General features: G+C 37.0%; 1 protein-coding gene across 1 annotated transcript; it reads right to left on the minus strand.

Annotated features, from left to right (window-relative positions):
• Nucleotides 1-966: 966 nt before the first annotated feature.
• On the minus strand, nt 967-9,374 carry LOC139974529 (fibrinogen-like protein A). Its single transcript, XM_071981741.1, has 5 exons — nt 9,198-9,374; nt 5,043-5,091; nt 4,442-4,617; nt 1,757-2,027; nt 967-1,332 (listed from the first exon to the last, which is right to left on the minus strand). The coding sequence occupies exons 1-5, from the start codon at nt 9,351-9,353 to the stop codon at nt 1,073-1,075; spliced, it is 912 nt and encodes a 303-aa protein (XP_071837842.1). The 5' UTR covers nt 9,354-9,374; the 3' UTR covers nt 967-1,072.
• Between the last annotated feature and the right edge of the window lie 3,194 nt (nt 9,375-12,568).

The following is a 12,568-nucleotide window of genomic DNA, read 5'->3' on the forward strand; positions in this document are numbered from 1 at the left end:
CCTTGTAACGATGATTTCATCCATTAAACCTCCATATAGTTTTGCATGCTGATTTTAACGTACGACACAGGCCTATAACAACTTCGATAAATTTCGTTTTTTCTTAAGCTTTTACACACGGTACTCTTACCAGTTCGGACACGTTCACCTCATTTTGAGCTCATATGTCAATTTTTGTAGCATAAAGGAGTCAGATATAATGTTGTTGTTGCATATTCATGGCATAAAACAATTGGGAAACTACTACAATCTAAAGTCAAAGTTTGAAATGAAAGGCTTAACTATACAAACAGAAATGTATGCATGCCAAGTTCATATGTTAGGTCTGCTAAAATGCTGAATATTATTAAACTTTCAGCTTTTGACAAATATGTGTGAGTATATATCGGTTCCAATGGCAATGGAATGTTCATAGAACCACAAACCATGAGAAATATATCAAAAACCCTCCAAATTGGGCTTACCTACACAATTTGCTTTGTATGTATGCTTTGCTTTAAAGGCAGAATTTCGAGAGTAACACCAATTAGGTATTCTTGATTGACAGAAAGCAAGAAAATCGAGATCTAAGTAAGCTTACATGTGAAATGCCTATCAAGGTGGATGCTTTATATTGTTTTGTTTTTTTAAATAAAATATACTAGCAGCCTGAAAAATGATTGTCACCCGTAAATATGGAAAGTGAGATTATGTAGCTAGCATTAGATTTACACATATAACTCTTCTTTGACGTTAAGTATCTTCAATTTAAAATCTCGTTGCGTCTCGTATAGCTCGCCATCATGCACCTTCCCCTCCCATGCATGAGTGATGATATAGAAAGTTAGACGCATAAAGTTATTCACACTTGTTTCATTACAACAACAAAAAGCAGGTCTGGTTGTTACAACTGGGTTGCCGACTGCATTAGCTAATTAAATGAAGCAAATTATATGCGTAACAAGCACATAGTTAGTTAATTAGTTGAAAAAAAACACTGTTAAAATATTTCAATAACCGACAGTGGGGATTTGCGAGGAAGTATGTTCCACCAGTATCCCTACTGTCAGGTAAGCCATACTAAAATAGTTACTCAAGGGGAGATTCGGCGAAGCTTCATTTCGGTAAACCTGATATTGCAGCAACCTCCAGGAAGGCTTCTCCATTCGATACTCTGGTAGCATCCATCACAGCCGAAGTACAACCCATTGAGATTGGTATATTCGCAGTTTTTATACCACCAGCCACCAAAGTGACGGTTTTCACATCCACCAATATCATTGGTACGGTCGAAGGTCGTAAAAGATAAGTTTCTGTGGTAGACAAAATGTTGATTGCCACCAGGATTGGTACCTGGGATTTCACAAAAACAATGGTTAACATATTAGCCCTTACTTCAAAAGGTACAATTACATTTACATATGACCTAAAGAAGTAATTTGACTTGCATCGGCATTTAACTTTTCTGCAACACAGGTAATGTTATCAGAGCAATTGAAGGAATGTTTCATCGCCTGCAGATGAATTACTAGTATTAAGCGCTTTCATATAGTCCATTAAAATTATTCGAATGTCAATCAAGTTTAGAAAAAGTTCTTACAAAAAGAGGTCATTTGTGGCTTTTAAACGAGCAATTTTATGTAAATACATTGATGACACTTCAATTACAGTCTTGCGTATATCTGATTGAAGTTAGTACATTATTACCAAAATGAAATATGAAACAAGCAGGTTTGATATCATAGAGCACATTGAAAGAAAAATCTATATAACTTACTAGCTGTACTTTCAGGTTGGTACTCTCCAAGATTAACCATTCGATAATTAGTTTCCTCATCTGAAATCCTGAAAAGGTCATACTTTGCAAAGTAATCGTTTCCATTCGTGTTAACTAAATCAATCCGGAGCTCATAATCTCCTTGGTTTGTTATGTAAGCAATGTTGTCGTTTCCGAGCCAGAATTCTCTTTGTAGGAAACCGAATCCATGCTTATACTCATTCCAATTGCGGTAAAAGTCCACAGCGCCATCAACACGACGCTGAAATACCTGTAGGGGAATTGTAAGGGACGTTATGAAAAGGAAATCGAAGACTTAAAGAAAAAACCCATATATCAAAGTATGTAAAAATAAAGTCCGATTAAGGCAGTTTTTCCACTTTGATGAACATCTTGCGCAAAAATGGCATGTAATGGCATCCAGGAGTGGTCAGCACTTAAATGTTGTTCTTAAATATTTTACCACTGATGCGATTGTATTATATATGTTTGTAAGTATCAAATTCCTGTATCTTTTTATAACTATTTTATTAAATTTGATATATATATATGTATATATATATAGGAATAACGGAAAAACTGTTAAACAACTATGCTGCATTTAGAGAAAGGCTGGATCTCGAGTGAGATAATTGAATTAGGTAAGTGATTGGAAGTAAAACAGCCAATGTTTGGTTTTTGCAGAGCTTTCGAGCAAAACTAGCTCTTCTTCAGTGCATGATCACCGAAAGTGACAAGGAGTAGCAGGAATTGAAACTGTTTTATAGAGGAGATGTCGGCATGGTTGTAAGGGCAAAGCGACTTACTGATTTCTGCTGAATTGAGCAGAAGTTTTAGAAATTCGGATTATTTTAATCCGCGTCGTATTATTTTAATCCGATTCCGTCGTAATTGTAAAGGAATTGTTTTGGTTTATTTGGGACGGCAAATCGTTTCTGATGTTTAAACCGAATGGTGCCGTGGTCTTTAGGTTTAGTTCCCAGAAATTTTCTTTCGCTTTCCTAGATTTATCTGTCCAAGAATCGTTCTGGTCAATGGCAATAACACGCAAATTCTCAATTGAATGATTTTGGAGATTGAAGTGATTTGCAACAGGTTGGTGGATCTTTTTTGTTTTGATCGCCGATCTATGTTGTGTCATTCTCATTCTAAGAGTGTTTTTTGACTCTCCAATGTATTGTAAGTTACAAATATTGCAGTAGATGAGGTAAATGACATTTTTGGATAGGCAGTTAATTTTGTGCCGAATTTGGAACGTGCGTTTGGTTTGGTTGCTCTGAAAGACCCCGGTCGAATCGACAAGTAAGCACGTTTTGCAATTTTGTGTACAGGGCGATGATTCTGTAGTGTCTGTTTTGCTTTCCCCTAATGGGGTGTCATCCCGAAAGGATGCCCGAACTAAGATATCCTGTAGGTTGCTGGGTCTTTTAAAAGCGATGACAGGTAATTCTGGGAATACTGATTTCAGGCGTTCGGTGCCTTGAAGTAGGTGAAAATTCTTCTGAATGATATTAGCCAGTGGTGGGAGACCAGGGTGGAATTCAGTAACCAATGGTACCCTTTTGGAACTGGTTTGACGAGTTTTGTACGTCAATGTTTCGGTACGGGGTTTGCTTTTAGCCCTTTTTGATGGCATTTTCAATAGTACCCCGAAAATACTGTCTGTTTAGGAGGTGTTGTGACAGTTCTTTAGTGCGTGAATCAAAATCGACTTCAGAGGAGCAAATGCGTCGAATGCGCAACGCTTGACTGTACGGAATATTTCTGGTACAGTGACGTGGATGGCAACTGCTTGGTAAGAGGTAGTTGTGCTTGTTCGTGGGTTTATTGAACAAGTCTGTTTTGAGTGAACCATTTTGTAGGATCATGGTGGTGTCCAGAAAGTGAACGCCAAGTCCAGAAAAATCAGCAGTGAATTTGATAGTGTGATGAAACGAGTTTATGTCATCAATGAAGAGTTTTAGATTTGCCTCACCATGGGTCCATATCATAAAGATATCGTCAATGTAACGTAACCACGTGTGTGGTTTCAAGTTTTATCGAGATAAACATTCTTTCTCGAGGTTTCCCATAAAGATGTTGGCAAAAGACGATGCCATTTTGGTACCTATTGCGGTGCCATGAATTTGGAGGTAGTGTTTGTTGCCAAATACCAGATTATTGTTGGTCAAGATAAGTTGCATTAATTCGGCCAATTCTTTCTTCGTGGGGGTTTTGCCACGTTTCGGTTTGAATGCTTTTGTGCAGGCCGAAATGCCCTCTTCGTTAGGGATATTTGTGTATAAAGAAGACACATCCAAGGTAACTTTATATAACTATATAACTATATATATATATAACTATATATATATATATATATATATATATATATAACTATATATATATATATATATATACATATACATATAAATATATATATATATATATAAATATATATATATATATATATATATATATATATATATATATATACATATATATATATATATATATATATATATATATATATATATATATATATATATATATATACATATATATATATATTTATTTAAATACAAACACACGCGCGCACATACATGAAGAGACGTTGGGTTACAGATTAAGAGTCAATAGAACAATTACTCTTCAAGTTGATAGTATGCAAAGATGAACTGAGTCGTTATAATTTTACAGCCTACTCACCGTCCATTTACCGCCATCAACTGAATTGTTACAAAACACGTTGAAAGGTTCTGGTGCATCATCAGGCTGAATCATGTAAACTCCAGATTCTTGAGTTTGAAATTCGCAACGATTGTTGTAAACATCTTCGCAATCTCTTGGATATTGTGGTTCTTGATAGTATAAACACGCGTTACCTAAAGCATTATTCAAATATAGCAGGAACGGTTCAATCAAAGATGTTGCTGATTGCCCTATCATACTATCTTGTCAGAAGATATCAAATTGTTATGTTATACAAGCCCGAATTATGTATTCCTTTATCAAGAGAGGAAATGGCAACCTTGGTCAGTAAAATGCGCTTTACATATTGTATCCTCACTTTAACAATTCTGAGTTTGCCAGCAAAGTCGACCGCTAATAAAGTATACTCCTCGGTTGGACATGCATCCCTAACAAGTGAAATGCTCCTAAAAATCTGCTTATTTGGTTTCTACTATTGTCATTGGTCTGAATATTATTGTAACTTAATTGAAATATAATGAATAACCTTAATTTCTTATGATATTCATTGAGTAAAATTATAGTTACACTTGAACACAACTTCCAGCAGAGAACTTACACTCAGGGCTTCTTCTCACACGTGAATTGCCATGATGAATTGGGTTTATCTTTGAAGGAAAAGACGGAAGCGTATAAATTAATGGAAGCGGTGGAATAGTAAAGAAAGTACAACAAATGGCACGGGATGAACATCCTTAGTGTCAATTTTGTTTCATGTCAATTTTACATCCCTTAAACCATCCAAGGATCTTGATATACCGGACAAATCCAATATCGACATAAATATTACCATGTCTTCATATGAGATCTGATAAAAGGGAAAGAAACCTGCCTGATTACTGCATGCTACCCTTCCCGCTCCCTGCAATCACTGGTTTGAATCCGGCGCGAAGTCCCGTAAACGTATTTTACCTGATTATCATATAATGTTGATTGGTTTAGTGTCTGGTAAAATAGTGATGTATTTTTTTTTGTAGGAAAGGCGAGTGAATACTTGCTTATCGCATTTAATTTACTAAAAACATACAAATCTTTCAGGAATTGTCTCTCATTTTAATCATCCATCCATTTGTAGTCTTAGTCAAATCTCTCAATTAAGCCATTGTCTGTCTTTGTTCGAATTCTAATCGAATCATACTTCGAATCGAACTTCAAACTGGAGGGATCAACACTGCCCATGGTCTAACGAATGCCTATGTACCTAGGTATGCACAAAATAGTGCCACTAACGCCCCGAAGCTCGTAAGGTCAATGGACATCCAAACATAAAATTTGATTTTGTGTCCGGGTATGTATGTTATGCATGGCATCAGTCATTTATGACGTCATGCGTCAATGTTAAAGTTCAAATGTTCAAAAATGTGCCGTTTCGTTCTACCAAAATGACAAAGTGACCGATACATTTGTCGAATGTAGGATATCAGCTCATAGTTTGCAGCATACTAACAAAACACGCCAAAACTGACGTGGTCAATTGAAGTCAACGAAGGTCAATATTAGCCAAATACTTATGAAATTGTAAGTAATAATCAGGGGCGGACTAATCGTGATCTGGATCCCGGGCAAACACACCCATTACACCATTCATCAGTTAGCACCAGCGGCATACCCGGCAATAAAAAAAAACATGATTAAAAGGCTATATATTGGCTAGACAGTGTGCCGCAAAGCTGTGGGCCCTTGGCCATTACTCGTTTGTCCGACTTATCAGCCAGGGCCTGGTCTAAATATTGACACAAACGTAGGATCAAACGTCAGTTGGGGCAGAAGACAGGAACAACACGCTGCCTTCCCTCACATGCATTCAGAAATCGAATGTACTACGCATGATATGCTTTAGTAAAGAATAGAAGTTATATATAGATAAAACATATTCTTAAATCGTCGAATGCATAATACTCGTGTATATTACTCTCCCTTGTTCTTCTTCAAACCTGACATCCACTAAGTAGTTTACAATGAATTAAGGCTTGACCTTCTAATGGTCCGAAATCTACCTGAATTATGGCATCTATGTTTGTATCGTCGCTAGATAAAGATGACTTGAAACCCTGGCTTTTATTGATATGCTTCGTGCTAAAGAACAGGAACAATAACATGCTACTATAAATGAAAGTTGATTCTGTGCTGCACTGCCAATCCATTTCCTTCCGTGAGATATTGAAAAATACGTAGTATATTTGTAACACTGTAAAAGAAAATACTTTTCGTCAGTTGGCTCTATTATAATGCTGGCACACAATTCTGATGTAATGGTCTAATAGTAAAGAAATTAAAGCAAAGTTGTTTAAATACTATGATGAATTACCAATGGCAGTGCATAAGCTGATGTGGCAGTAATTATAAAATATCTTTTTATTTTCATTCCACGTCCCAAAACTTTTCGAAAGGCAAAGTTGTGATAACGAGTACAGCTTTTCTTCTTTTGTTTTTTACATAATCAAAGTATTTACAATAATAAAACTAAAATGAATGGTTCAATACACCGTTCTAAAAGGGAGATTTTACACACTAACTCAAGTGAGGGTTAGGGTGTTTTATACCTCATATCTTGCTGTAAGATAACTTTCAGTGTAACCCCGTTTTCTGAAATTTATTTTTGTCCCTAAAAATTAATATGAGAGAACAACACTGCAGCTTCTGGGGACTTCCCTGTATCCTTATCATCGCTCTTAAGAGTGTAGTATTTTCTAAATGCATTGATATGTATACTGATAATTAATTCCGGTGACAACCGACTTCAAATAAATTGGTCAACCAAGAGCAACAGCGGGCGGGCTCGTGATAGGTAAGTGATGGAGAATCTTAAAGATATATGTCGGCTACTACAACACTCTACAACACTCTTGTCAAACAGAACCTAGCATTCAGGATCACAATGAATTAATCGACAGTGCTCGGGGATTGCATACTGCCCATTCCAGCTTTGAAAAATCGTCACAAGATGTTAATGTTTTTGAAATCAAAACTATTGGCCAAGTAAGACTATTCCTTCCCAAAACATCTAGCAACAGCTCTACAGAATGTCGGCTATTTAAGTCCTCAAATTCAGAATGAATTCATCAATTCCATAGCAGAGGTACTGTGACGCCCGGTGTTTGTGTGTTTGGGGCATTTCATTGGGAACTACCTAACTTTTGGAAGTTTCTGTTGTAGTCTCGAGGGTGATTCCTACTCAATAGAGTGGGGTGATGTGACGCCCGGACATAGGTGGCATTACTGCTGGAGTAGTTGTCCTGTTTGTGTGTATTGTTTATTGTTCTCGTGGTGTCTGTTTATCTTATATCTCTTATATGTAAAGTTAATTGCTGTAGTTTCACATGCTATTTAATTACTTTGCTTCCGTCTCCCTTTCAGCTGCTCAGCTCTCGTGACAATAGTCTGGTTCCTTCATAGCTATGTGGAATGTTCGAGCTACGCGAAGATCCGATATACGAGTCAGTATTTGTATTAAGTTAGGGCACCTGCAATTTTGGTTTCTAAGAGTGTGTTATGGTTGGAGTGCTACCCGCTGCCCAGTGCGGAACGTTGGCCAGCTCGTTTAGTAAGTTAAATTTTCTTGTATAGTTTAAGCAAGTCCGAGTCCTTTTTCTTACAATATCGTGCGCGTATTTCCCCGTTTATCGGAATCCCTTAAAAGTATTACTCTAAACCCATTAAAAGATTGGGGACAGGGTGTTTGCGTCGGACGATATTATCGCTTCACCCTGCCGGAATATTTTTGTATTTGTGGCTCGTGGGTGACTTCGATTCGGGTTGAATTTCCCTCGAGGCAGCGCCTACGTATTGTAGATTAAAGACTCGTTATTATTCGTTTGGCCATGGACTTCGCCGGTACGTCTCATTAATATTTATGTAAATTATAAGCTGTGATGTATGTGGATTTGCGATGTTATTAATTAAATATTGGTACTATAGGGGACAGGTTAAGGTGTAGGTTGGGCAGTTTATTTTTTTCTATCATTAACTTCATTAGTAATTTTTCTATTGGTGAAGTATTAATTTATCACCTTGATACATTCTTATTGGGGGTAGGGGGGGGGGCACTGCGATGACCTCAAATTAATATACAACTTTGTTTGTAGACACCTGCCCAAGGTGGGCAGTGGCTTTGTATTAAATTTATTGGTAGTACAAAATTCAATTTATTTGTTCGTGTTTTATTGGTTCAGGTTGTGTTAACTTGTAATTGCCCAACATTGATCCTGACATAGGGTGGACGACAGCGGCCCTATCGAACCCACAGAAGCTCGGCTAGTTACAACCTAGTGTGCGCTACAATACTAAACATCGCGTAGTTGATGTGGTTAAGAAAGCACATTAGTTTGGTGATTATGACTTCAACATTTGATATATCACACGTGGTCCAACTCTCATTCTGTATCAGATATGTTGATGAAAATTTCATAATTCACGAACGGTTTCTCCTATTTACAGACATGAAAAGAAAACGTTGGCAGTTAGCTCGTGGACACTGTTACATGAGAACAAATTCACAGTTCCCCAATCCTCAATTTATTAGTTAACAAGTTAACACGTATGGTATAACACGTTAAACAGATATAAATTTCTCTACACGTTATGTCAAACGTCGCTTTTATGTTATCATGTTCATACCAAAGGTCGGAGAGGCATTGAGTTCAGTGTTTATAGTCAAGATAAATAAGAACTAATCATGCTCACTTGTTGATGAATCATTAGATAAAATACTTACCATCTGTCCATCGCAAATCAATAGGAAGTCATCAGCCAGTATCGAAAAAATAATGACGGTAAAAACTATCACGAGATACATCATTTTTGACGTTCTATTCTGCCACACGAGTGATGCGTCCACAAGCAAAGGAAGTCTGATTAAATATGAACACATTCACTACTCTTTCTTTGGAATTGAAACTACAGGCACTGAACATTTAAATATGTAGCATGTCTGCATTGATGTGGTATTGACTGAGATTGAACGCGGAAGGAAACGTCGGGAAAATAAGGAAGGTAGTTGGTGTCGCGTAATCGAATCCATTGCAATAAATGGATGGATGAATGACTAAATGTACAAAGGATTGAAGAAACACGCGAATGAAGGTACGGAGAACTTAATGAAAATAAACATTACATTTTACGTAGAAAAGCTAGACCGCGCGAGTTTTGCTGTTGTTCCTGTACTCGACGTTTCTTAAATTCAACCATCGGAACGATTACTCCATCGACTGTTTTGGTATCAGATGCTCCTGCTGAAACCGTGATCGTTAAAGTTAGAATATTATGGAATATGAAGCATAAATATACCACCAGCGGGCCTCAAAGAAACACAGATAATACAAGCAATTGAAAGCATTGCTCACATCGTCTTAAGACTGTATTGAAGGACTTTATTTTTGTGACGTCAACGCTATAAACTAATCAACGCTATAAACTAATCAACGCTATGAACTAAAGTACAATCTACTCGAGATTATTTACGCGTAAACGTCTCTACAGTTACTGTGGCTACAAATCTCCTATTTCCTTCACGTGTATAATCTACAAGTTACACATCTCAGAATCGTAATACCCAACTAGTCAAACTACCAAGTACACATATACCTGTCAAACTCTACCAGTCTGGTTGTAGTACCGAAGAAAATATGAAGGTGAAAACAACACAACTTTCAAGACAGTTTCTTGTGGCACAGACCCACAGACAACAATATGGAAACTGTCACTACATTTGGGGGATACTTCAACCTTCCACACTTCATAACATGGAATCAACTTGACACGGTTCGCCCTATACGTAGTAATTTCGCCCCATTCAACCTCATTTTCTCAACACAAAGATATGAATTATTCAACCAACCTCCAGCCCAAGCTTCCCTTTCCACCACCCTTTCCACTTCCTCCAGCCCTCCTCATGTGCACCTTGAGACACATCGTGTCCATAATCCACATTCACATGTTTCTTCTACCTAAACCTCATTTATTTTCAATACGTTTCACCTTGAGATTAGTATATTCGCAGTTGTCATACCACCAGCCACAAAAGTGAATGTTTGCACACCCACCAATATCATTGGTACGGTCGAAGGTCATAAAAGATATGTTTCTGTTGTAGACAAAATGTTCATTGCCACCAGGTTTAGTACATGAAATTTCACTCAAACAATAGTAAACTTATTAGGCCCTTACTTCAGAGAATGTATAGGCTACATTTTCATCTCACCTATGAAATTGTCAAATTTGTCAGGATCATATCATGACATAAAGATTGTATTTGACTTGCATCAATATTTAACTTTTTTTTCTACACAAGTAAGAGTATATCCGAGTAATTGCAAGAATGTTTGACCTACTGCCGAGGAGTGACTATTATTATTAGTTTTCATACATGCGCTCTATGATTAATTTGCGTTGAGTTCCTAAATGCATTCAAAAGTTACGTGAAATGATTTGAATATCAATCGATTATAAGAAAAGTTCTAACAACGAGAAATCATTTTTTGGTTCTTAAAAGAGGAATTTAATGTTAAGAAATTGATGACACTTCCAAACAATTCTTACTAACCGTTTTGCAAATAGCTGATTGAAATTGTCACATGTTTACCAAACTGAAACGTGAAACAAGCAAGTGTGATATCATAGAGCACGTTGAACAAAAAAAGTTCCGTTTTTTCTTCTTTATTTGTCACTCTATTGAGTTACCCCTTGATTGCGTACATCACTTGACTGCGAGAGAAGGCACAGTGGCTATGGCAGAAGGTAATTATCTATATGATATTAATTTGATATAAACCTAACAATCTTTGTTATTTTATTCAATTATATATTAACTTGCTAGCTGTACTTTCAGGTTGGTACTCTCCGAGATTGACCAATCGATAATTACTTTCCTCATCTGAAATCCTGAAATGTCATACTTTGCAAAGTAATCGTTTTCATTCCTGTTTACTAAATCAATCCGGAGCTCACAATCTCCTTGGTTTGTAATGTAAGCAATGTTGTCGTTTCCGAGCCATAACTCTCTTTGTAAGAAACCGAACCCATGCTTATACTCATTCCAATTGCGGTAAAAGTTCACAGCCCCATCAACCCGACTCTGAAATACCTGTGTGGATATTATATGCAAGAGACATAATGGAAAAGGAAATCGAAGACTTAAAGAAAACCCCATAAAACAAAGTATGTAAAAATTAATTTATTGTCCTCATGTTGGGAGCCTGTTCCGTTGCTTAAGTATTCAAAGTTACCCAAGTTCGATTAAGGGAATAATAAGTAATGACACTATACAAGATGGGTTTAGCTAAAACGTCTTGCCAAGGGTTCTTCTTGTTTTCTCTGGTTCACCATTCTCATTTGGATGGACGCTGTCTCGTCTATTTCTTTCGCTGTTAATGGTCACCATCTACGAACCCTTTGATGAGCAATACGTTTGTTACCTTGCCTGCCTTCATTGACGTACACGTCATAACATTGAAATGTATCCTGACAACATCTGTAACCCATGGTAACGTAACTGTTAGGAAAGCCCTTGCCCAAACCCTTGCTGACGTCATTATAACCTTCCCTTGGGAGACTTACACATTGAATGAAAAAATCATCTTTTTCAAAGAGTCGATGTTGAATTGCAACACGAAGCTTACTGCAAAATTATATGTCATTGAGAAAAAGTGATGTCTATCATTTTCGCAAGTTACAAGCTCTAAACTGAGTTATTATTCTTGTTGATGCCCCGTTATCATTGCCTTGGGTGGTTCAACCCTCCCATCCCTCTTCGTTTCTGTCTCTCCCCCTACCTCATCCCCTACTTTCCTTCTTCTCATTCCTTCGTTTTTAAAGAAGAGAGATTTAAACAATTAAGTTTAAAACATGTTTGTCCTTAATTAGGCATAAACGGTACTCGGAAACGAATTTTTCTTGGATTTCCTTCATAGGCCAGTAAATAATCACATCTTTATTTGGGTCGCAAAATGAGTACACCACGGCACGACGCATATCTAGGGGACGTGTCACAATGGTCAATGTTAACGTTACCAGCAGGTCTAATGGAATGTTCAGAGAGAATCGATTCATTCTCGTTTTAGCTGTGTGAGATTCGGACGGTAATTTGAT

This window comes from Apostichopus japonicus, chromosome 9, assembly GCF_037975245.1.
Source record: "Apostichopus japonicus isolate 1M-3 chromosome 9, ASM3797524v1, whole genome shotgun sequence".
Taxonomy (NCBI): Eukaryota; Metazoa; Echinodermata; class Holothuroidea; order Aspidochirotida; family Stichopodidae; genus Apostichopus; species Apostichopus japonicus.